This window comes from Gastrolobium bilobum, unplaced genomic scaffold (assembly GCF_033153095.1).
Source record: "Gastrolobium bilobum isolate Gb01-03AN ecotype WA unplaced genomic scaffold, APGP_CSIRO_Gbil_v1 utg26319, whole genome shotgun sequence".
NCBI classification, from domain to species: Eukaryota; Viridiplantae; Streptophyta; class Magnoliopsida; order Fabales; family Fabaceae; genus Gastrolobium; species Gastrolobium bilobum.
Window position 1 is genome coordinate 294,588 of NW_026898644.1, and position 25,779 is coordinate 320,366.

Genomic DNA, 25,779 nt, shown 5'->3' on the forward strand with positions numbered 1-25,779 from the left:
TATAAATTTTTATAAATTATACTATGTAATCTCAAAAAACATAGTATAATCTAATATTTTTCTAAAAATAGATAATGTAATTTAGAGTACATAATTAATTTGTACAACCCTGTCGATCGCAAGAGTATAGCACACATAATTTGACTCGTCCATTCCCATAATTTGACACTCCAAACACACAAGATTATAGCACTACGTGTAACATGGTGTTTGGATACAAGTTGCAGATTCGCCCAAAATCTATAAATATACGATAATTATGCAAATTGCAATTTGACCTCGTTTTTCAGCTTCATTCATTCACTCTTTTGTCTCTTTCTGATTCCTCCATCACAATGGGAATGGAGGCTTCTTCTTCCTCTTCTTCTTCTTGTTGCTCCCGTTTCTGGTCATCGGCGCTCCGATCTAAGCGCCTCGTTACGCCAGCAGAGAAGGCCGCCCGTGACAGCTCCGGCCGGGGCCTCTCCCGCCGTCTCGGCGTCCTCGACCTCGTCCTCCTCGGGGTCGGCGCCTCCATCGGCGCCGGCATCTTCGTCATCACCGGTACCGTCGCCCACGACGCCGGTCCCGGTATGCTTCAATTCATGCAGCTCACGTTGATTATCTGGTCATGCTGTAGCTTATTTATTTAGAAGATTGAAATGAAAGAGTTGTTGTTTTAATCGAAAATTATCATACTTGCAGTTTGTTAAGTTTTTGTCGATTGTTTATTCTTGAATTATTATTGCAAAAATGTGAAAGAAAGCTCTATTAATGTAACCCTAATATTGGAGGTGCTAGTTAACATTGGAATTACTTAGTAGCTTATTCATGGTTTGTTTATGTGATGCAGGAGTAACAATATGTTTTATACTTGCGGGAGCATCATGTGTTATAAATGCACTCTGTTATGCTGAGCTTTCTTCTCGTTTTCCTGCTGTTGTTGGAGGAGCATATTTATATTCATATACAGCTTTTAATGAACTTACAGCTTTTCTTGTTTTTGCGCAATTAATGCTTGACTATCATATTGGGGCAGCTAGCATAGCAAGAAGCCTAGCAGGTTATGTAGTATCGATCCTAGAGCTTTTCCCTGTTTTCAAAGATAGCATTCCGAAATGGATTGGACATGGCCAAAATATTGGAGACGTTCTATCCATCAATGTCTTGGCTCCAGTTCTCTTAATTCTTCTTACCTTAATTCTCTGTTTGGGTGTTCAAGAATCATCAGCTGTGAATTCCTTTATGACAGTGACCAAGGTTCCTTTCCATCGTACCAGTTACCAAGCATTGCATTAATGCTGGGGTTTATGTGAGAACAGAATCAGAAGTTGTTTTTCTGTTTGTTGCAGGTTGTCATTGTTATCGTTGTCATTTTTGCTGGAGCTTTTGAGGTTGATGTTTCCAACTGGTCTCCCTTTGTTCCAAATGGTGCAAAAAGCATATTTACCGGAGCTACCGTAGTATTCTTTGCGTATGTTGGATTTGATGCAGTTGCCAATTCTGCTGAAGAATCTAAGAGGCCACAGGTATATTATGTGGAAGATTGCTCCAATTGTTTATGAATTTGCCGGATGCCACATCTATTATCTCATGTATCTTTTGCGGGTACTATGCCATTAATTATGTTAGAAGAAAATAGTGAATATGTGGATTTAGTTACAGTTACCAACATAGTTATTAATTAACTTCAGGTCATTTTGTAAATGCACTTATACATCTGTATGATCGTGAAACAGAAGCTATCCCACAATAATATATTCATCTGCTGTGGCTAATTAAATGTCATGCTTTCCATTCTAAGTTTTACACTTTTACTCCACTTTCTATTCTTACGAATTAGTTCACCATATTATTCATCTTTCTTATTTCTGATATTTCAGCGGGATTTGCCAGTAGGCATAATGGGAAGCCTCTTAATATGTATTGCATTGTACATTGGAGTATGCTTAGTGATTACTGGAATGGTTCCATACACGCTTCTTGGAGAAGATGCTCCTTTGGCTGAAGCTTTTACATCTAAGGGATTGAAATTTGTTTCTATTCTGATTAGCATTGGTGCTGTTGCTGGACTTACAACAACACTGCTAGTTGGACTCTACGTTCAGGTGAATCACTTCTGAAATCTGAATTATGATGTAATTGATTGATGTGCCTTGTCGCATGTGCTAATGTATATGATGGGATGTTTCTGATGAGCAGTCTCGGTTATATCTTGGGCTTGGCAGGGATGGTTTACTCCCCTCGATATTTGCTAAAGTTCACTCGAAACGCCACACCCCTATTCATTCTCAGGTCTGGGTTGGCATTGTTGCCAGTGTTTTGGCTGGGCTATTGAATGTGCGCATGCTCTCACACATTCTTTCTGTTGGTACGCTGGTAAGAGTTGATTTCTAATTTCATGGTAGAGGTTGTCAACAAAATCTATGCATCTATCTTGTATTACATAGTATGTGTGACATAGGAAAGGTGGTGTCTTGCTCTATGGGTATGCCTCTTTATATTGGATGCAGTACTCTGATAATTTAATGTGTTCAGATGGCCTATTCCGTTTAGGGAATAATACCACCTACTGTACCTTGACAAAAGTATACTTAATAATTGACTAGTGTTTGTAAATATTCTTAGTTAATGCCCCTCACATGATATTTTTTTTCTTATTTCAGACTGGCTATTCAGTTGTCTCAGCATGTGTTGTTGTTCTTCGCTGGAAGGATAAGAGAAATAGTCAAGTATCATCTTCATCCAGGCAGGAAGGTGTAATTTGCCTCATTGCTGTTGCTGTTACTGGATTTGCTGCAGGGCTCTTATTCCGTTATGATGCTTCCCCTATTTTTCTGATTCTGGCTATAGTTATCGCAGCTGGTGCTTCTGCTGCTCTTCTTTTCCGTCAGGTGAGTGTTATTTTATATTTTATTAATTGCTTGTTGCCTAAAGTTGTATCATGACTGTTAAAAAATTCCCATTTTGTTCTTGGACACGGTATAGAATACTAATCAAAGTCAGAAACAGATAGTTTTAATTGAATCTTATCATTAGTAGAAGAGGGAAAGTAAAATGGAATTATTTGTAGCCTTCTTTTCCTGGATCATACAAAAAAGCAGCAAACACAATGTGGGTTGAATGTGTCAAAAACTCCAAACGGAAAAGAAATCTCAAGGTCAACAATTCTGCTATGCTTCTCGCGCTTCATCACATTAAAATTTGTGAAATTCATTAATGTGTTGCATGTTAATCTTCATTTCTCTCATTAATTATATTCTGTACTATCATTTTACTTTTCAGGCTTATGCAGATGCACCAGGATTTTCTTGCCCTTGGGTTCCCGTTCTACCAAGTATATGCATCTTTTTTAACTTGTTCTTATTTGGCCAGGTATGCCCATGATCTCTCCTTTTTGAAAATTTGGCCAAAATAATACTTTTTTTTTAAAAAAGATTAAAGTTGATTATTTATACATCAAAACTGGCAAATAATGATGACTTTCTGTATACAGTTACATCATGAAGCATGGGTGAGATTTGTGATTCTTAGTGTTGTTATGGTTGGTGTTTATGCAATATATGGCCAGTATCATGCTGACCCCAGTGCAGAAGAGAATACCATTTATCACGAGGCACCAGGGGAAGAAGCTCTATGAGTTATCTGTTCAATATTATCAGGTCTAAAAAGAATAAGCATGGCGAATTAAGCGAAAGAAATGGGAAAGCCCAAAGTGAACTGGGAGTATTTAACGTAAAAGGGAAAATGATTGTATTTGATGAAAAAAGAGAATAGCTAAAAATATTATCTTACTTCGATGAGTCAATATTCTGTCTTGTTATATAGGTTGGATAAAAAAATTGTATCATTTACCATTTTAATGTGTGAATATTAAGTTGAAACTTTTGGATGTGTTTAGGCTTATCATTTTGTATATAAAGAAGCTCCATAAAAAAATTCCATGTATAAAGTTTTAATTTTACTATTATATTATTTTATTTATATATTACTTTTTAATAAATTCTGATTAGTTCTCTAAACAATAAAATTTCCATGCATTTTATAATTTTAATTCTATTTTTTTTTGGTGAATAATTTTAATTCTCTTTGTTTCACATGTAAAGTTTAAAATTCATAGTTGATTTCGGATTTAGGAGAATTATAATTGAAATCAGAATCCCGACAGATCAAAATTACAATTTTGAACGTTAATGATAATTGTCAATTTATTCTTATATATTAAATTGGAGTTTAAATTTTATCATTTTTTAACATTTTTAATTTAAATTTGAATTTTTAAAATTGATTTTGCATATATTTTTTTTTAATGTTTTAAATATTTTTCTTTTAATATATGTTTTAAATTTTATTCAAATAAATTATGAATATTTGTTTTATAATTTATTTATTTTAAAAAATCTATTTTTTGGTAAGTAAAAAATCTTTTCTTTTATATTATGGTATTTTATTTAAATTCAGAAGTACTAGTGCAATATATGGAATAATTGTTAAAATGTAATTTTTTTTTTGGATAACTTGTTAAAATGTAATTTAAGTATGGCTTATGACCACATCACCTTTTTATATTTATAGGAAAATGCATTTTTTATTTTGCACTAGATAAATTATCTCATACAATACACAAAATAATAGATATGACACTTTTTTTTTTCTCCTTAGTGAGTTCATACACTTTTTTATGTGTTGCATAGGATAATTTATCTCATACAATATGAAAAAAATATTATCCATATTTATATTAAAAAAATGTTGACAATAACACCCCCCTTTCATACTCACATTGCTATCCTGCAAATTGAAATAAACTTTCTTTAAAAAAAAAAATGATAATTTCTTTCTTCATTTCAGTCAAATAAAAACTTTTCCTTCTATAGGATTTACATGAATCACAAAACAAGAAGAGGCACCTACTTTTTGAAGAATTTGCATAAATTAAAGAAAATTCCACACATTAAATGGCTTGCTGTATCTGAAGAATAACTTTGACACTCATTAAACTTCAGCTTTATAATCCATCACAAATTTCTTTATTTTATAAATATGCTAGTGGAATCTTGCCTTTTCCTTCCAAGCAATACCCAATATGCTAATCTTCTAAGTGTCTGTTTGGAATAAATGGGAAAAAGGGTCTTCCATCTCCCTCCTTTGCCTCACTTTCCCCTTTCTCCTTTCCCATCTCCTCTTACTCAAGTCACCTTCTTTCTATAGTGAAAACTCAAATCTTTCTACTTGCTGAATAAATATTTCATATTACAACATGATTTATGATTCATCTTAAAGAAGAGAGACAGACATACATATATATATCAAGACCAACCTCATCAAGATTTATCAAGGACCATCCCTCCTAAAGCTTAAAATGTTAGGTAATGACACAATTGGTTCTGCCTCCTCCCATAAAACCATAAGTGTAGACCATGCACATGAACACTGTACCACTTGGTCATAGAAGTTTTACTATTATGTCAGAAATTAACTACTAAAAGTTTAAATTGTTAAGTAAATAGACAAAAACTAGGTTTTATAATGAAAAAGTGCCTGATGAGTATTGGGCAATCATATAGCTCGTAATGATTCCATAACTGTTGATGTGTGTGTGCACCAGGGGAGTCAAATGCATAATTAGCCAATTTTGGTAATGTTTCTGTCAGAAACAGGTTTAACTTGCATGGTGAACTGGAAATGCTGCATAGAATGTCATGGAAATAAATATTAACATAAATAATTAACTCTCTCTGTCTAAATATGATTTTAAACTGAAATTTTCAGTTTCCTGTAATCAAGATGATTCAGTAGGTGTAAACGTGTGTGTTGGGCAACTACATAATTAAAAACTGAACAGTTTTTCCAAAACTTTTATCTCTAACAAGTAACAACATTATAAGGAAATCAGCAGTTCAAGAGAGGGACAACTACATGAAACAAAACAGTTAGCTGCACCTGTAAATAATCTAATAAGATGTGTTCAGAAATATTTTTTTTCCACTTGTTTCTAGGATCATTTCAAGAGAGCGAGCTTTGAGTAATGGTAAAATTGCTCCCTTGTGATTAAAAGGTCAAAGGTTTAAATATGGGAAATAACTTCTTTATAAATATGTAAGGATAAGATTACATGCAAGGATTGCTCTCATTTCATTTTTGTTAGTCGGGATTTAATTGAGAGTATTTTTTTATTTTTTTTTGCAGGACCACCTCGTGTCCAGATTCTTACCTAATTATGTTGCAGAAACACAAAAAATACGAATGGTGAATTTTAAACATGAGAAAGAAACAGCAGCACCGAAAGCAATATTCAGAGATATTTTGTTGTATGTAAAAATAATATGTGGAAGATCTGCTGCCACAAAATAACAGAATTTGAACTTCATCGGTTATACAAAAGCATAAAATGAAAACCAAATCTCCTAAAATGAAGAAAGCTCAATGGGACATAAAATTATAAGACCTCTAATGAACTTCATATCCATCCTTGTAGAAACTATTGGAGTACAACAGTTTACAAATCACCCAATATTGTTTCCAATGATCTTCTGCCCTTTTGATCTTTCAATCGATCCCATTTTTTGAAGCCTAATCTGTGCTTTGAACTTGGCTATAAATTCACTAGCTTTTTTATCCACCTCAGAATCCAGTCCTGAATCATTGACACATTCAGACACCCTATCTTCTTCATCTGAGCTCACCTGAATATTCTCAAGCTCGATATTGGAGTCTTCTGTAGACACATTCTTGGATGGTTCTAGTTTATCTCCTTTACAATAACTGGAAAATGTAACCTCAGGCTTGGGACAATAAGAATCCAGAGTTTTCTTACTGATTCCTTTCAATAGACGATCTGTTTCTCCACTTTTCATTTTATCTTTTCTCAATACTGATTCAACATTATTAGGCTTCTTTTCAACCTTTTCATCAATTTGCTTGATAGATATTTCTCCTATCCTCATTGTAATTGAAGTCGGTCCACTGGATCTTCTTGTTCTAACTGATTTTCCCCTTGATGGAGCTTTTGCTAGGCTTGCAGGCTTTTCTGAGTCTGACTGCAAAGCATGCATCCCTGACTCTTTGTTGTCTGGTGGATCCTCACCTCCAATACCATTTAAACCCCTCAAGTCATCATTCAGACTACTCCTTATGTCATCCTGGAGCACGGAACCATTATTATATCCACAAGCTTGAAAAGGTTGCAACGAAGTTTCCCCATTCCTTCTAGCCGGAGGTGATGGTGAACTTGAAGAAAAAGATCCACGCGAGCTCTTCTTTTCCCCTGAATCTTCCTTCAGAGAGTTCAAATTTTCTGATTTAACAGAGTCTACAGAAGAACATAAACTCGTCTGAGATGAGAAAGATCGCATAGACTGGAAAGACCGTGAACTGAGAGATTCAAATTGAGTTTCGTCAACTGACATTGGCCTGAAATGTGAAGGATGAGAAACGGCAGCATATTTTCCTTTAGTTTCCATCCTTCTATTTCTAGAAGAAGACACCTGGGAAATCTTCTTTTGCAGATCCACCTCTTGGAAATTCTTACTTTCTGAAGCAGGCACATAGGAAGTCTTCTTTTGTTCCATATCTTCATCTTGGAAATTCACATTTTCTGAAGCATGCACATAGGAAATCTCCTTGTGTCCCATATCTTGCTCCTGGAAATTCATATTTTCTGAAGTATGAACATGCGAAGTGTTCTTTTGTCCCATATCTTCCTCTTGGAAGTTCATATTATCTGATGGAATCGAATCCAAGGAAGAATACATTCTCGTGTGGGAAGAGAAAGATCCCATAGACTGGAAAGACTGCGAACCAAGTGATTCAAATTGAGTTTCATCAACTGACATTGGCCTGAAATGTGAAGGAAGAGACACAGCAGCATATTTTCCTCTAGTTGCCATCCTTCTATTTCTTGAAGAAGATCCCTGAGAAACCTTCTTTCCCAAATCTATCCCTTGGAAATTTGCATTTTCAGAAGCAGGCACATAGGAAGTCTTCCTTTGTCCCATATCTTCGTCTTGGAAATTCATATTTTCTGAAGCAGGCACATAGGAAGTCATCTTTTGTCCCATATCTTCCTCTTGGAAATTCATCTTTTCCGGAGTAGGCAGATAGGAAGTCATCTTTTGTCCCATATCTTCCTCTTGGAAATTCATCTTTTCCGGAGTAGGCACATAGGAAGTCATCTTTTGTCCCATATCTTCCTCTTGGAAATTCATCTTTTCTGGAGTAGGCACATAGGAAGCTTCCTTTTGTCTCATTTCTACCTCTTGAAAGTTCATATAATCTGATGAATTTGAATCCAAGGAAGAATACATACTGGGGTGGGAAGAGAAAGATGTTGTAGACTGTAAAGACCTTGAACCAAGTGCTTCAAATTTAGTTTCATCAACTGAGAGAGGCCTAAAATGTGAAGGATGGGTAACATTGCCATGTCTTCTCTCCCTTTCCATACTTCTAGACCTTGCATGCCATGGAATCGGGGAAGCTGATCCACCAACAGCAGCGGCATCATTAAATTTTTTCTCCAAATTGGAAGGACCCAGATCCCGAAATTCCCTATCTCTGTTCTTACCTGAGCTCTTAGATGAACCCCTTGAACCAGAACTAGAATCGCTATCATTGATATATTTAGGACTATCTACTTCTCTTGAAAACGACCTTAAACTGCGAACCGGTAGTCCTAGAGGTTTATAACCAACAACCTCACCACATTCACCAGTGGTGTAGTATGGTTGAGCAACAACAACCACAGGCTCGCTATGATAGTACTCAGAATTCCAAGCTTGAACCATATTGGTTCCATCACATCTAACAGAATAACCAAAATTATCTTCAGAAATGGGCAATTGGGTTTTGTACTGTTCATCAAAAACACCAACAGTACCCCCATTGGAGCACACAGCCCCTGGCTCCCCATCAAAGTATTGAGGATTCCAACAATGCATCATCCTCTTCTCATCAAACCCAGATGGATTTTCACACCCATCACCAAAAATCGTGGAAGAAGGAAACATTTTGGACACATAACTAGGTGTACTATCAGCACTAGAGTGAGTTTCTACGTGTGTTTCTAGTTCTGCATTTCTTCTACTAAACAGACCATAGGCCACAGCAATGCCAATGAAGAGAAGGTGGAGAAGCTCCCAGAACTTAGGGAGTATGGTTTGGCTCACAAAGTCTGGAGCTTGTGAAGGAAACAGTGGAATAGCAATGATAAATAGAGCCAAGAAGAGATATTTGAAGAGGAAACCTGAGCAAGACTTACCTTGGTTGATGGGTTTTGGTTGGATCCGTGAGCTGAACTCAGAAAATGGTAAATGGGGTTTGGTGTAAGTACCAGAATCCGCCATTGATGAACTGGGTTAGTCTCCTCCTCAGTGGTGTGGTTGGGTTTTGTTTGAGATGGGGAAAGAAGAAAAGAAGACTTTGAGGACAAGGAATGGAAAAGTACATCTAGGAAACAGCAACAAACATGGGAAGGCAAAACAAGATTAAGGTAATTGCCCAAAATAAGTGGGGCAGAATTCAAAGGTGTCATTATCAATCATTACTTTTTTTTTTTTTTACTTGAATGACATAATTACCCTTTTTTGTGTTTGAGTTGTACCATCTATGGAAATGTTATCTTAGGTTTTAGAAATGTTGGGCCATTACAAGCCCAACCCAATACATTGTGCTTGAATGAGTAAAGTGATGGAGAAAAGAATCCCTATGGCTACCACAATGTCTCAGAACCTTATCTTTGCACTTAGCAGTTGGCACTCCTATTAATAAATTGTGACATTATGTTCAAGGACTTTTGGAGAATAAGAAATTAGGTGATAAGTGGACATCTATTTGGTGTTGGATATCATGCCATAACAGTTATGGCACGTAACAATTTCAAGCCGGATGACTGTGTTCATCAAGATTACATGTAAATGCTTTTATAAATAATGGTTTTAGATTAGAGAGAGATTGTTATAACTAGGTCAAGGAATGCTGCATCTATCAACACTGATTTTGAGACCAGTTAAAGTAATGTCTTACCGAACAAACATGTCAGGTAGCAACAGTGGCAACCAAACATTATTGCCAAGCCCAAAAACCTACCAAATGGGAACGCTGTCACCGTCGTAGCTACTCCCCTTTCCCAAGTTAGAAAGTAATATGGACACAAAATAAAATAAAATAAAATAAAAAAATAAATAAAATAAAAACTATTTAAACGGTGTACCGAATTTTGTACATCCTTGGTATTTAAAAAAAGGGAAAGATATTCTGACAACCAAGTGACTACCAATCAATCTCACCGTTAGATCGATTATGTTGATCCAACGGTTATATTTATTTCCATCTTTGTATGGTCATGATTCTTCATATTTAAAGTGAAAGCATTAAATATGAAAAATCATGACCATACAAAGGTGAAAATAAATATAATGTATTAAATTTGGAGAATCATGACCATACAAAGATGGAAATAAATATAACCGTTAGATCAATATAATCGATCTAACGGTAAGATTGATTGGTAGTCACTTGATAGTAACAGGACTTGGTTGTCACAATATCCTTCTCCTTTAAAAAATTTCCCAACTTTAGGCCTCAGAACTTAGGGATATAGAAACATGTTAACGAAAGACTAAAAATTTTGATGATCTAATTATATGCTTAAATAATAAAATAATTAGATTAAATTTGAAATAAGATAGGATTATAAATTCCTCGTGCCATTGTTATGTTCCATTCCGAATATTGGTTTTTAGGTGCCAAAAATATTTTTAATATTATGGATATATCAATCACTCAGTATATCCTTACCAAATATAAAAATAAAAATAAAAATTTAGACCACTCCTATTTTTATAATTACTTCCTTCCATGTTTTTTTTCTCCTTTTTTAGTAACAGAGTACCTACTCTCGTCGCTTAGATGGTGTATATGTAATTCGATAGAAACATTTAAATTATAACACACATTCCTTAAATAACTTCTGCTATCATGGATATGGTTATGGAATATGATGGACCAATTTTTTACTTATATTCTATAACTACCTTGTAAAGCAATCAATTTAACCTAACAACTTAAGTCGGTAAGTAAATACCTTATTAAATAGTTTTTATATTTCTCTAGCATATCCTCTCATGTAAAATCCATTAAATTTGAAGAGTGAATAATACACCTGGCCTGTATTAAAATTAATAAATTTCACAATATGTAATTATTTAATTATTAAAATAGAGTGTGAAGATTGAATTTATGATCTCATGATAACATTGACTTTGATATCGCGGTAAAATGCTATTTTAACCTAACAATGTAACTCTCTACAATTGAAGATAAAAGCAGACTTTTATCTTCACTAACTATCTAGAGAAAAAAAAATCTAACAGAAAAGCAATTTAGAGTGACTGATTGGAACTTTCTTGTTGTTGCTCGAACCTGCTGAATTAATCATTGTAATAAAGCTGCAATTTAGAGTGACAACTTCATGTTTAATTTACAATATGTTTGTTTGAGATTCTACCCATCTTAAAATGGCGTTCAGTATAATTCACATAATTGTGATCTAAATAGGCATATATCCGAAGATGCATAGAAGCAAATAAATCTTCCTTTTTCTTAAATTTAGTTCGTGTTAAGGAAAATTTTAAATAAATAAGCACTTAATTTTTGGTAAAAGCAGACAAGCGACTCAGAGAATTAAGGAAATATTTTGCTGAATGTATCGTAAAAAATGGTACACAACACACGGTTGCGTTAAAATGAATCTAAAACAAACAATCTATTAATTGCTTTTAAGTTGTTGAATTAGTTATTATAATGGGATTGATGTCAGATGTGCATTAGTGCATATGCATTTGAATGGTGTCTATTTACAGATAAATAGACAAAGTGTATTCCTACATATATAACACTACTTTTATTTCACTAAGGTAATTAATAATTATACCATATTAGCAACCCACAAACCAAAGAGATCCCTTTTCTCTACAAACCAAAATTCTTAAACTTCTCCCATTATCACATTATTTTCCTATCAGCCTTCCTGCGCCAAAAAGATCCCATTGGATCAAATTTTTTTTTTTTTTCAAGTATAGCACATAAAGACAATTTCAGTATACACTTGACCAACACAATTAGCATCACCCCAAGTATGTAAAAAGCAAAAAACAAAAGAAAAACAAGAGAGGGAACTCCGTCAATGTGATGTACCTAGCATGACCATTTCAGAATGAACTTAAAGTTGATCAAATTTTTAGAATCAGCGTTTTGAGCAAGGCTCATGTTTTACAACAAACACCTTTATTTCTTTGGATTTTCGAGATAATTTTCATGAATTTTTTTTTTATATTTAATTGTTATTTTTTATTTCTGTAAGGAAAATTTTGTAATATTAATTATTTAATTTTTCGTTGCATATTTAAAAGCATTATGATCCCTAATTTATTTGATTATTTTTTATTTAATAAAAATACTAATGACAGCCGCAAGTATTTCAAATCCTAATTTGTACTATTAATTTTTTTTTAATTCGTCTCAAAGAAATAATTAAAGTTGTTTAACAAAAATGCAGTTAGTAGTATTTACAAAAAAAAAAAAAAATGCAGTTAGTAGTAATTCAAATCATAATTCGTACTATTAATTAACGGTTCTTTTTTATTTTTTTAACAGTCACATACCCTTCTTTGCGACCCTGCTAAATGAATATCCAATTTTAAAACAGAATCAAGCACCAAATTATAAAAGCAACCTAAGTCCCACAGTCTGACTCATAATATCCAATTTTCTAGTATGCATGCATAGATCCCAAAGGAAAAAAAACAATGAGAATTAGAACAAAATATTATTGATTTTTATTTACATTTGCAGTGCTCTAATAAGCAAAGATAGGCCAAACATTTTTTAATTGAGAGATCAAATTATGTTAAAACCATCTTCCCCTGTCCCTCCCTCTAATCTGCACAAAGTGGCATCAAAATCTAATGAGAACATCACATATACTTCGGAATATTCTCTTTCTCATCTTTTTGAAGTCTAAACTAATAAAAGCTTGTACTATTCATCTATTCATCATATCAAACCATACCCCACTGGTAACATATCCCACCCTATACAGATTTTAAAGTTGACTAAAACGTATACCAGACACAATAGAACAATCCTTCACTGAAGAGTTATCCTAAGTCATATCCTTGAGTTCTAATAAACCACAAATAAGTATTTCATTGCAATTAATTATTTCCCCTTTTTTTCTCTTTCTCCTTCACATTTGATTTGATGCATTTCTATCTAGCAACTAAAATGTCATTGACACCATTCTGAACATCACATTGCAAGGGCCAATTATGGCTTAGGAATTGAGCCTTCAAATGGCCAAGGGTTCACAGGCACTGGCTGCCGAATGTTCAGACCCAAGAGGTTACCATTACTTGGTGCAACCACCGAGTGAAGAGTGGCAGAAGAAGAAGATGATGATGATGATGCAGATGAGACAGTGACACGTTCACATGAAGGGCACATTGTAAGAGTGGTGGGAGGTTTCATACGCATGTACATTTGAGGGGATAATTTCAATCCCCTTAGCTCTTGAACTTCCTTTTGCAACCTCCTATTCTCTTCAGTTAGATTCTCACAACATCTCTTCAAGTATTCATAATCCACTTCAGTCTGTTTCGACTTGGTCCTACATTAATTGAAACAAAATCATTGGAATTCACTTCCTAGCTAGTACCATGAAACAATTAATGTCCATGGAGCTTGACATAAATCGCAAAAATAACAACAGAAACCACATATTTTGTACCATTTGCCACAACATTTTTAGCAGTTTCTCATGAAAAATGAACAAATGCAAAATCTAAATATCAAACTTTGACTTCTAAATTTGTTACTACTGTTATTTCATTATTGTGCCCCTATTGATGAGTGTGTGTGTCCACGTGTCTCATACGTAATTTTTATTATTATTATTTATGTTACGTAAGCATCAATAAATTGTGTCATTGATGCTCATTCTCAACGGAGGGGCAGTCAAACCCATTATTCATATTGGAGTTATGCTTAAAGTTGCTATGATTAATGCATTTAACAGTTACAATAATAATTAACGTTGACGAGGAATAACGCAACCATTAAAGATATATACATCTCATTCAAAATTTAACATTGAAATTTGTGAAACAAAAAATAACAGGTTTTCTTTTTACAAATAATGTAACTTTCAAACTATTCAATAATATAATATATTTTCAAATAGTTTATAAAAAGTTAACACCTTTCCAATCATATTACTTTTTATGTTTGTTGTTTAATGCACATCAATTATAGGCTTCAACATAATAGAAATCACGTATCAATTAGAGAAACATAAGGTCAACAAATAATTTAATTGTATTTAATTTCAATAAAAATAATAATAATTATAGACCTCACCTCGCTCTTCTGTTCTGAAACCACACCTCTACTTGTCTAGGTCTCAGATTCAACTCCTTTGCCAATGCTTGCTTTCGTTTCTATTATTGAAAAATTAATTTAAAATAAATAAATTAGCAGTGTGGAATGACATAAATACCCTTACGCATGCAATGAACTTACGCAAGTGCCACCGACTCACCGGATTCAGCGTGTTATGCTCCTTGAACGTTTCTTCCAGCACCGTGGACTGTTCCTTCGTCAGCCTCAGCTTCTTCCTACCGGCGTCACCGCCGCCGTCCTCTTCTTCAATCCCCGGCGAACACGACATCCTCTCCGCTGCAGGGGCGGCATTGTCGTCGTCTCTCTCGCTCCGCTTGCCGCCACTGATGCTCGATATCGTGCTGTTCGGTGAGGAAACACCGTTGTCGTCGTCACAATCCGCCGCCGTATACGGCGGCGCTGAATTCACGTCGGTTCCTCGGAGGAACGACCCCATCTCGGAGCTCCGATCTGCTACATGCAGTTGCATGCGAGTTTCAACAGTCAGCTTAGTCAGGGAGTGGCAGTTTGTGTAATTAACAAGGATGGCGAAGGGCATTTATGTACTTGGATTAAGGAATGAAATGTGAGCGTGGAAAATTATTTAATATTTCGTGAAAATTACCATTTTTTTTATCTCCTTGGGAATAATAAAAATGATGAATTTATATAAACAATTGATTAAATATGAATATAAGAGAGGCAGGATCAGGATTTGGTTATTGATTGCATGGTTTACATAAAAAAAGAAAACAAAGGTTGCAACTTTCAAAGGAAAAAGGATAAATATGGCTTTAATATGAAAGAAAAATAAAGAGTAAATAAAAAAATGTTCATTTTTTTTTAAATTTTAAATGGAGATTGAAGAGTTATTTTAAAGAAAAATTGGAGATAAAGGGAAAGATTTGGTAAGAATCTAAAGAGCAAAGATTGAAGGAATGAATTGAGAGTGAAGAGATATGCTAAGAAAAATTGGTGAGAAAAAAATTGATTGAAGGAACAGGAACCTCGTACCAGATAACTGAAACAAATAATTCGAGGAACTCCTATCTTGATTCATAGGAACACGTTGTCGGGGCTTCTGCATGTGATTGACTCCACATCCTCCCAAGGTCAAACTCAAACTCAACCCCAACCCCAACACATCATCTTTCTCACCCATTTTGATCTCTTTTCTTCTTTCTGAGAAGAATCACCAATGCGTGTGTCTCTCTCTCTCTCTGATTTGGGAAAGAGCAAAATGGAAGGAAATGAGTGGTCTTTGGTGGATGTGGATTACACACCCTTTGGCTTTTTTGCAGTGTAGAAAAACTGATGGATGGAACTATATATAGATTACATTGAGAAAAAGAGTGAACTCATAGAGTTATTTATGACTTGGGTCAGAGTGACAAATTGGCTCAATCATCACTTATATGGCTATTCTAGGTTTTTTTATTATTTTCTAAAGATTATGGGCTAATATATGCTTTTAGATTCTTGAAGTCCAAGATTGGTTACATTTTAACCATGGTTAGTTTTATGGGTGTGTTAGAGATTAGATAGCAAGTAACTGATGACACAGATTTTAATTAGCTTTAACTAGTTTCTGTTGATAAAAACAGCTGCTTTTTCGCACTAAGAATGTTGACCAGAAATAGCAGGAGTTTGAGGAGGTGCATTTGTTTCACATGGCGTGCTGGAATCATCATCATCATCATCTCATCAATGTGATAATGAGTGATTAGCGGGTTTAAACTATGATTTAAGGCCAAAAAATAATCATTTTTATGTTAAGTTTACCAATGCTATATTGAATTGAAAAGAAATTTAAATTCTTAATTCTGAACACGTTCTGAACTCGGTATTAGTTTCATAGTTGATTTAAAAAGTTTAAAATTTTAATTTTGAATATACTCCAAACTCGAAATTAGCTTCATGACTAAGTTAAAGAGTCAAGATCATGAAAATATTAAGAAAATTATATTCTCTTCAAAAAAAAATAATTAGAGTTGATATAAAAAAAACTATTATCGAAATTAAGCACGCAAACTAATTTGAAAATAAAATTTTGCATTCAAAAAAAATTATTTGTATGCCAAAATCAAATTTATAATATCAATTTTACAAATTACAATATAAGTAAGGACACAATGATAGTTGAGAGATTCGTCAGGGCTATGCAAAGGTGGGTCTCGTACCTGATTTTGCGAGGGTGTGGGGCCCGTTTGACATGAATTTTCAGTGGCATGCAGCCCCAATCACAAGGCGAAAGAGCAGTGGTGTGGCGCGTGAAGATCATTCGAGCGTGGGGTTGATTGTCAGGGAGCAGAGTGAATGATGATAGGTTACAACTTAGGGTAAACTGGTAATTTCAATGGATTTTTTTTTTTTTTTTTGTTTAAAGAATACTTCTTCCCATGCCTATTTCCTTTTGTTTTCAAAGATTTATTAATTATTAATTAAATTAAATCAACTTTTCTGAATAAGAATTTTTAGAAAACTTAAAATAATCCTTCTTTCCAAAAAAATAAAATAAAATCATTTTAAAGTGTATGGTTAAATGTACACATCAATAACTTTTTTAGCCGATTTTACTTTTTAATTTAACTAGTTTTAAGTTAAATAAGTTGTTATACTTTTCGGAAATTTTAAATAAAATTATTTGAATACACTGTTAATTAAAAAATATTTCAAACCTGTGTATGACACTATATATAAATTTTATTAAATTCATTAAATAATAGTGTATTAAATTTAAACTTTTTAAAATAAATCTGCATAATCTAAATTTTATATTTTAATGTCTATAACGTCAATCCAATTTTATTTTATAGAAAAATAAATGGGAACTTATAGGTAATTTAACCAATTTAGTGTTTTTATAATAATCATTCTTAATGAATTAGTGATGAAAGATCAAGTATTGCATATATTAGCCTCTACCCTTTGTATCTAAGAATTTCTCCACCTAGTCTATTTTTTTTTTTTAAGTACAGATTTTTATTTTTATTTTTTTGGGTACACTGCCTTAATATCTAAAATCCAAACTGATAAATGTTTCACAATTCATGTCAATATAAAAAAAGAAGAAGAAGTAATGATTTCTGTAACTCCTTTTTATTAAATGTTGTTGAAAATGAAAACATGTCTACACAGTTGCCGGTAGCGATCACAATTCAATGCTGGTTTTGACTGTCCCATGGTAAACATTCTCAATTTTCCAAGATGTTGAAGCTTTCTGTTATCAATGAATTTAAATTCAAAGAAACCAAACGGACTTCAAGTCAAAATTTCAAAACCAACACTCAACCCAGTTAATTGTCATAATTAATCATATTATACCTATGATTAATATACTGGAAGGCACCGTTTTAATTGTTTGATTTCAGTCATTAGAAACTATATTTCATAAATAGGGAGTGATCATAACGATCGACTTGATTCATTACGAATGTAACATGCAAAAGACTTGCATTAATATTTCAGTTACCCCTTAGGATATATATACTGAAACAAATGGGACGTTGTTTGAAAAATATTATGCATACTTTTAGAGAGGGAAAAAGATATAATAACTACATAAAAAAAATTATACTTTATGTAAATTAAAATTAAAAAAATTATAATACGTTTTCATGCAGAATCTAAAATTTAATTTAACACTGATCATTTTTATGATGTGAAAGAATGTTATGTAGTATTACAGAAATGGTTTGTCAGGGCCTTTATCCTGACCTGCGTTAGCTTGATCATTAAAAGACTTATACTAAATTTTTTAATATACAAATACTTTTTTTTTTACATATATTAAATATAAATTTAAATTAATTCATTAAAGTATAATAAATGTGAGTGCAAATAATTTTATAAAACACATTTAAATATAAATTTGAGTTTTAAATATCAGAATAAATTGAATATCAATTATATATATATATATATATATAATGTAAGAATGAAAATGAAGTTTGATATTTTAACTATAATGAAAAAATTAAATAAATATAGATATTATGTAAATTTCTTTGATAGACTATTATTCTTATTATTTTATATACATGAGTGTATGTCCATGTGTACAAATTTTTTATTTACATTAAATTAAATCAAAATTTAATTTTATAATAAAAAATGGATACAATTTGATTCAATTGATTGTTTTTATTTCTAACAACGTAAATAAATTGTCAATATTTTGAATTATGGTTTCAACTATACAAAGTAATCATAACTTATAACTTGTTAAGTGCAATATGTTATTTTTGAAGACTTTATAGGTTTGATAAACTAGACTTATACTTACATTTTTTTAAAATAATCTAGGCCAAACTTGTATCATACTAATAAGTTGAGTGAAACTTAAAATATTCTATATAAACTTAGAGTTTTATAAAAGTTATGTTGTAGGAAAAATGATTATGTAATGTTATAGAGATTCGTTTTGCGTGCCGTAATTTCTTTTTTTTTTCTTTAAAAAGTGTAGATCCCACAAAATGTTGTATGTGTAAAAAAATTTGTTGTGTCATGTTAAATGATAAATATAAATCCCATAAACCTATCCTATTTAAGCTAAAATCTGAGTTATTTACACCTTGACTACAGTGTTAAATATTGGTTCCACATCACGAGAAAAGCTATACTTCCATTGATAGTGATACATATAACAATTTAAAAATTTTATTCCGTATAAATTTTTTGAGTTTCACTGTCATATATACTGTTGTAGTTAAAAACTTTTACAATCTTATATATAGATGTGTAACCACATCATATAAAAAGTTTGATAATATACAAAAAGGAATGGATTCGTTTACAATTTTTTTTTACAAATTATACTAAATATGACTAGTTATACACTCTTGATTGAAGTATGACCGGTCAGACATAATGTAGTTTGTAAACAAAAAAATTTGTAAATACAACATTTCCCTATATAAAATATTAAATTTATCAAAAGATAATACATTAAAATTAATTTTTAATAATTTTTTTAAAAAATACAAAGTATTTTTCATTTGTGCTTAAATTTATTGTGTAAAAATTATAAAATTACAACTTAATTTCCTATTAAATAAATAGTAAATATTATTTTATTAATAAATTTTAAAAGAGATTTATCCACAGAGTAGTGAGACCTTTTTATATGAAGTTTAATTTTTTTTTGAAAAACAATAGAGTAATTGCCAGAAGTTGCAGATAACGAAAGGGAGAGGAAAAAATAAGTATCACCCTCTGGCAATACAAAATAAACTATGTAGATTGAAATTAAATAGCATGCTAAGCAGCATGAGAATCGACACTTTGTAAAGATCTATATATAAAAGATTTGGAGGGTGAGACTTGAGAGTGTGAGGACCCAAGAGAAAACAACATAAAGATATTGCAAAACCCCAAATCATTGTCGGTTCATCATACATGATGTGATTGTCAACCAGCCCTAATTGGACTATATAAATAATTGTATTCAACCGTATCAATATTTTGAGAGAAATATTGGTAAAAGTGATACAGATCAAGATTCTTGTCATATAGGAACAAAAAATAACGGAAATATATATATGCAAATAAAGATTTTTTCTCTATATACTTACAGACTGTGTGTCCATTTGCTAGGTCCACGGTTCCTAAACAATATTCATTTTTAGCTTTAAATATTTAGAAAGGAAACACACTTTACCTTTTATAAAAAAAAATAAATCAATTTTAATCATTATTATAAAATGCAGGTTGATGGATGAAAGGTCAATAGTTCAAATTCGATCCAATTTTACAATCTAAAAAATAATTTTTTTTTATAAAATTGGTACTTTATTTTTTTCAATTGATAGAAAACTTTTTTTTAAACTCTGTTTATCCGAAAAGCCATTAATCCGTTAGAAATTTAAATTATCGAGCTTATGATTTGATCAATATAATAACCTCATAAGAAAAGTTGAAGAAAAAGAAATAAAGTCACATTTGGTGAAAAATGCGTTAAAATGACAGTTGAAAGATAAAAATACGGATAAATAAAGTTACCCTAAAGTGAAAAGTAAAATTATAAATATTATCATAAAAATATTCTGAACTAGTGTACAAAGTTGAAATGAGAGTTAAGTGAGCAGAGTAGATAAGTATGTACACACACGGTGAATACAAGTCACTTAAGTACCAAAACCCACCTTATTTCTCCTTCTCCTTGCGCTGCAACCATACGATATAGTAAGGAAGTCTTCCTTTCTTTTTTCTTTTTTCAATCTTCAATCTTTGATAACTTGAGCTAGGATTGATGAAATTAATCCATTCCAAAATCTAAAGTGTGTCAAATTTCATCATCTACAAAACCTATAGCTTAGTTTTAGTTGGACATCATTATATTGAGAGATTTCTAAATCTCTAGGTTGGAGTACTGTTCACAAGAGGAGAAAAATGATGTTTTTCTTGGCTTGAAGGCTTGGATTGTCTTTCTCTTAGTGATTTGAAGCTTCTAAGGTAAATGCCTTAACTCCCCTCTTGTGTTTTTGGAGAAAATGCATGATATAGGATTGTATAAATTGGGATTAAATGGTATGAGTAATTGGAGGGTGATTTGTAGGTGAGTTCCTTTGTTAAATATGCTTGTGATTGGTTCCCGTAAAAGGAAAAATTATGAAATGACCGTTTAGGACACTTTGATAAATTGGACTAACTATCAAGTGTAGGTTTCTTGTGTGTGTAGTCTTGAAAATTAAACATGGTATACTGGTATATAGGAATACTGATTGTCTTCACATCTTGGAACTAGGTTGTGACTTTGTGAGAGATCGTGACTCTGTGGACACGAGAATTATTGGAGGACACTGCTTGCCAGATAAGCTTTCGATCATTGGGATTAATCTCCCGTTTGTTCCACCAAACTCCGAAGGAGGGTGATAGTTTGATATGGTATGTTGAAAATAATTTGCTATATGTTACAATCAACAAGATCAACATAGATGTTTAACAAAAGCATATAGACACCACAAAATGACATGAAACATGGCACAACATAATTAAGATATAACATATAGACATACCACATAGAACTATTAAAAGGGGAACTATGACATGAAATTTTTATACTGAGTTCTCTTACCTGATTATGCTTCCAGCACGTAATGACAATATGCCCAATAATAGAAAAATCCGCACACAAGTTGAGTAATATCATCCACACACACACAGTATGTTGCCTCCATCACCTATGTAGAAAATAGTATTTAATCAGAAAATACATATATTAAATTACAAAACTAATGGGGCGAGATATGTCGTGCTGTGTCTGACAATATAATTCCCTTGCAGCGAAACTTTATTGAAAAATAATGTCTAAAACATAGCATTTTGGTATATATTTTGCAAAAAAGTAGCAAAATGGTCGTTGTCCTGTTTTTAAAGGAAACTATAACATTTAGTTGTTTTTTTTAATATAAATTTTGAGACTAATTGACAAAAGATAATAATTATTATGCTTTACTTTTATTCACAGCTGTAACACATGTACCTAGGCTAAGGCATTCCAACAACAACAACAACAACAAAAACCTAGTAATTTATACATGATATGTGTACAATTACAAAACGAACAATCTTACACATACGGTAAAAGATCCACGGCGTACACACAGAAGCAAACCAGAAAAACAAAATACTTAAGCAGTTCAATGTTTTATTGGAGTTGTCCGAGTTTGATCATGGGAAACTGATCCGCTAAAGGTGATTTCATCATCACAAGCTCTTTAGAGACTTGAGCCATGGTTGGTTGGTCGAGAAGATGGACTTTCTTTCAAGCAACAAAATGCTAACCTTGCAATCAAGATGACATCCCCTACAATTGACTTCACAGGTTGAGGAGGTCGTTGATCCAACACATCAATCAATAGCAAATCATAAGTCGTTGTTGCTGTAGATGATGATGACAATGAGGAAATGAGATCTCCTGGATGCTTTCCCATTAGGATTTCTAAAGAAAGTACTCCAAAACTGAAAACATCACATTTCTCGTTCACTTTCATAGTCTGGGCAAGCTCTACAATGACATCAAAATTTTGAAGTTATGCATAAAGCAACGCATATAGGTTTTAGTTGAAAAAACAAGTTTAGTAAGCGTATTTTTTAAAATGGATTTTGATATTGGCACATCACTTGTTTACTTCATTTTTGCATACTTTAATTCTTGCTCATCAGGGATTAGTCCTATTCCTCTACGGGTCAACCGATTCCTGTGCCGAATTTCACTTTAAAAAGTGGTGTAAATTGCAATGGTGTGATCAATTCCAATTCTAAAAGCAAGGGAAAATGGACCAACCTGGAGCTGCATACCCAAAGGTGCCTGCAAATGTGGTCCAACTTTGTAAATCAGGCTTCAGAAACTTGGCTATCCCAAAATCAGAGACACGAGCTTCATATTCTAAATCCAAAAGAACATTCTTGCTTGATATGTCACAATGAACTATAGGAGGTGAACAGTCATGATGCATATAGGATAAAGCATTGGCCACACCTTTAACAACATTCACCCTCTTCTCCCAATCAAATGCTATTGCTTGCGTGACATTGTTTAGTATCTGATCCAAGCTACCCCCTTCCAAGAACTCATAAACCAAAAATGAGAACCGTGAATGTGAGCAAAATCCATACAGCTTGACAATGTTCCGGTGTTTGATTTCTGTCAAGGTCTGAATCTCACTAGTAAAAGCCTTTGAATTGTCATCAGACATATCCTCATCTGTTACTGAATGGAATTTTTTGACAGCAACAACAAGGCCTGCGGGCAACACAGCCTTGTAAACATATGCTTGACTTCCCACTCCAATTAGATATTTGTCATGAAAATTCTCTGTAGCTTCAATGATATTTTCAAACATGATTTTCCCATCGTAACTCCATATGGAAAATACTACTTCCTTTTGTGCTTCTTTGTACTGGCTTTCTTCCCTTCTCTTACTTCGACAAAGAATATACATTAAAAGCCCCATCACACAAAACACCAGAGCTCCCAAAATAGGGAATACTATTAGGATCACTTTGTTGCTCTTTCGACTGTGGTTGGTTGGACAAAGAACCAAGCCTATTATGTTACCACACAAGCCTTTGTTATTTTTCAATGATTCAATTGGAGCATTTAGAAAGGCTTGGTTTTTTGGAAGCTGCCCTTCTAACTGGTTGTATGATATGTTGACAGAAATCAAGCTTGAGATGTCGTCAAAACTAGATGGAATGGTGCCAGAAAGATTATTGTGTGAGAGATTCAACCATTGCAAGCGGATCAATTGTCCAAGCCCGATTGGTATTGTTCCACTCAACAAATTCCTGCTAAGATCAAGAGACTCAAGAGGTTGTAATCGGCCAAACTCAAAGGGAATGCTTCCCTTTAATTGATTGTTGCTCAAATTCAATTCCACTAAATTGGGTAGCCCAACAATTTGCTCTGGTATTGTGCCACTCAACTCGTTTCCTGCTAGATCCAACCATCGAAGACTCTTCAGTATTCCTGTTTCTGAGGGAATGTTTCCTGAAAAATGATTGTTGCTGATCTTGAGTTCAAATAAATTTTGCAAATTCCCAAGTTCCTTTGGAATCTCTCCCACCAAGTGATTGGATGAAAGGTGAAGTCTGCTTAGGTTGGCTGCCTCAAAAAGTTGTATAGGTATACCACCAGAAATATTGTTGTTGGATATTATGAAGCTATCAAGATTAGGGCACTTACCCCAGTTTGGTGAAATGTGGCCATAAAATTTATTGTCACTCAGATCAATATATTCCAAATTTGGATATATACCAAAATCTTGTGCTATATCTCCTTCTATTTGGTTTCCCTCAAGCCCGAGTGTACAAATACTAGAGCAGTTCTTCAAGCTTCTTGGTATTGGACCCGTCAAATGGTTGAGAGGAGCAATGAAGAACACAAGTGACCTACCAGAGAAAATTTCAGGTGGCAAATGGCCAATGAAATCATTCTGGTCTAAATGCAAGTATTGCAAGTTGGTAATGTTATTCAAGACCTGTGGAATGCTACCATTAAGTTTGTTGTTGTGCAATTTCAATGTGGTGAGGCTCAGCAAATTTCCAATTGTGGTAGGAATAGATCCAGAGAGATTGTTTCCTCCGAGATTGAGGGTGTGCAAATTGATCAGATTTCCTATAGAGGGAGGAATTGATCCAGAAAGATCATTATAGCTCAAGAATAACAATGAGAGCATTGTCAAGTTTCCAACAGTGTAAGGAATTGATCCAGAAAGATTATTATAGCTCAAGAATAACGTTGTGAGCATTGTCAAGTTTCCAACTGCATAAGGAATGGATCCATAAAGATCATTAGAGCTCAAGTGTAATTGCGTAAGCTTTGTCAAGTTTCCAATGGTGTAAGGAATGGATCCAGAAAGGTGGTTGTTATGAAGAACAAGTTCATCCAAATTGGCCAAGTTTTCTATGGATTGAACCAAATAATTTATTGTCATAAAGGTAGAGAAGGGACAAGTTGGACATATTCCATAAGGAGGGAGGGGTTAGCCCAGACAGAGTGTTAAGAGCAAGGACAAGTATATTTAAATTGCTCATGTTACCAATTGTTTCGGGGATGGTACCAGAGAGAGAGTTCAATGACAAATCAATAAGCCTAAGGTTTGTCAACATTCCAATTTCATGTGGAATGGAACCAAAAAGGCTATTAAGTGAAATACTTAGATACTCTAAGTTGTTCAATTTTCCAATCTCCGGAGGAATGGAGCCAGAAATATTGTTGCTTCCTAAATCTAGATATGATAGGTTGGACAAGTTTGCTATGGAATTAGGAATTGGTCCACTTAGTTGGCACTTGGAAAGATCAAGCCCACGCAAACTCCTCAATGTCCATATTTCTTTAGGGATGGAACCATCGAAAGAATTTGCAGAAAAGTTCAAAACATTTACTTTGGACATGTTACCAATTTGTGGGGGGATGGTTCCATAAAAGGAGTTATTGTAGATATTTAGGCTGAGGAGGTTTGGCAATGAGGAAAATTTGAGAGTTTGGAGTGTACCTTTCAGACCATAATTTGCAAGATTTATGCTGGAGACAGACCTGGATTTGTCACACTGAATTCCTTCCCATTTGCATGGACTAGTAGTACCTGTCCAAGTTGACAGGAGTGCTTGGCTGTGGTTGTCAAGGCTGTCTTTCAACTTCAACAGAGCATTTGCTTCAATGGCTTCAGCTGCAGCTTGATCATGAACTGCAACACCAGTGGCAGCAGAGACCAAAGATGGAATTTTGGAAAAGCCGGCAACTTGGGGTGACAAGATTGTGTGAAGGAAACAAAGAGTTAAGAAGAGAATCCGCCAGCATGCTACAATGTTGGTGGACTTTCCCCTTTCAAACATGGGTTCCATGGTTCAACTATAACAGGA

At 33.4% G+C, this 25,779-nt stretch overlaps 3 protein-coding genes and 1 pseudogene across 4 annotated transcripts; 1 reads left to right on the forward strand and 3 right to left on the reverse strand.

The window, feature by feature from the left end:
* Positions 1–296: 296 nt before the first annotated feature.
* Positions 297–3,904, forward strand: LOC133317977 (cationic amino acid transporter 9, chloroplastic). 2 transcript variants are annotated; one of them, XM_061519896.1, is made up of 8 exons: positions 297–570; positions 833–1,239; positions 1,332–1,508; positions 1,863–2,087; positions 2,182–2,358; positions 2,646–2,873; positions 3,265–3,354; positions 3,476–3,904. In XM_061519896.1, the coding sequence occupies exons 1-8, from the start codon at positions 336–338 to the stop codon at positions 3,617–3,619; spliced, it is 1,683 nt and encodes a 560-aa protein (XP_061375880.1). In that variant the 5' UTR covers positions 297–335; the 3' UTR covers positions 3,620–3,904. The 2 variants fall into 2 exon arrangements, with proteins under 2 accessions (XP_061375880.1, XP_061375881.1); XM_061519897.1 differs by lacking the exons at positions 3,265–3,354; positions 3,476–3,904 and adding an exon at positions 3,053–3,254.
* Positions 3,905–6,319: 2,415 nt separating this feature from the next.
* Positions 6,320–9,320, reverse strand: LOC133317987 (uncharacterized). Its single transcript, XM_061519910.1, has one exon. The coding sequence runs from the start codon at positions 9,318–9,320 to the stop codon at positions 6,486–6,488; it is 2,835 nt and encodes a 944-aa protein (XP_061375894.1). The 3' UTR covers positions 6,320–6,485.
* Positions 9,321–13,302: 3,982 nt separating this feature from the next.
* LOC133317988 (homeobox-leucine zipper protein HAT3-like) lies at positions 13,303–15,574 on the reverse strand. The gene is made up of 4 exons (XM_061519911.1): positions 15,427–15,574; positions 14,573–14,883; positions 14,392–14,471; positions 13,303–13,642 (listed from the first exon to the last, which is right to left on the reverse strand). Exons 1-4 carry the CDS (start codon positions 15,572–15,574, stop codon positions 13,303–13,305), a joined length of 879 nt encoding a protein of 292 aa, XP_061375895.1.
* A 6,417-nt stretch (positions 15,575–21,991) lies between these two features.
* Positions 21,992–25,779, reverse strand: LOC133318007 (MDIS1-interacting receptor like kinase 2-like; annotated as a pseudogene).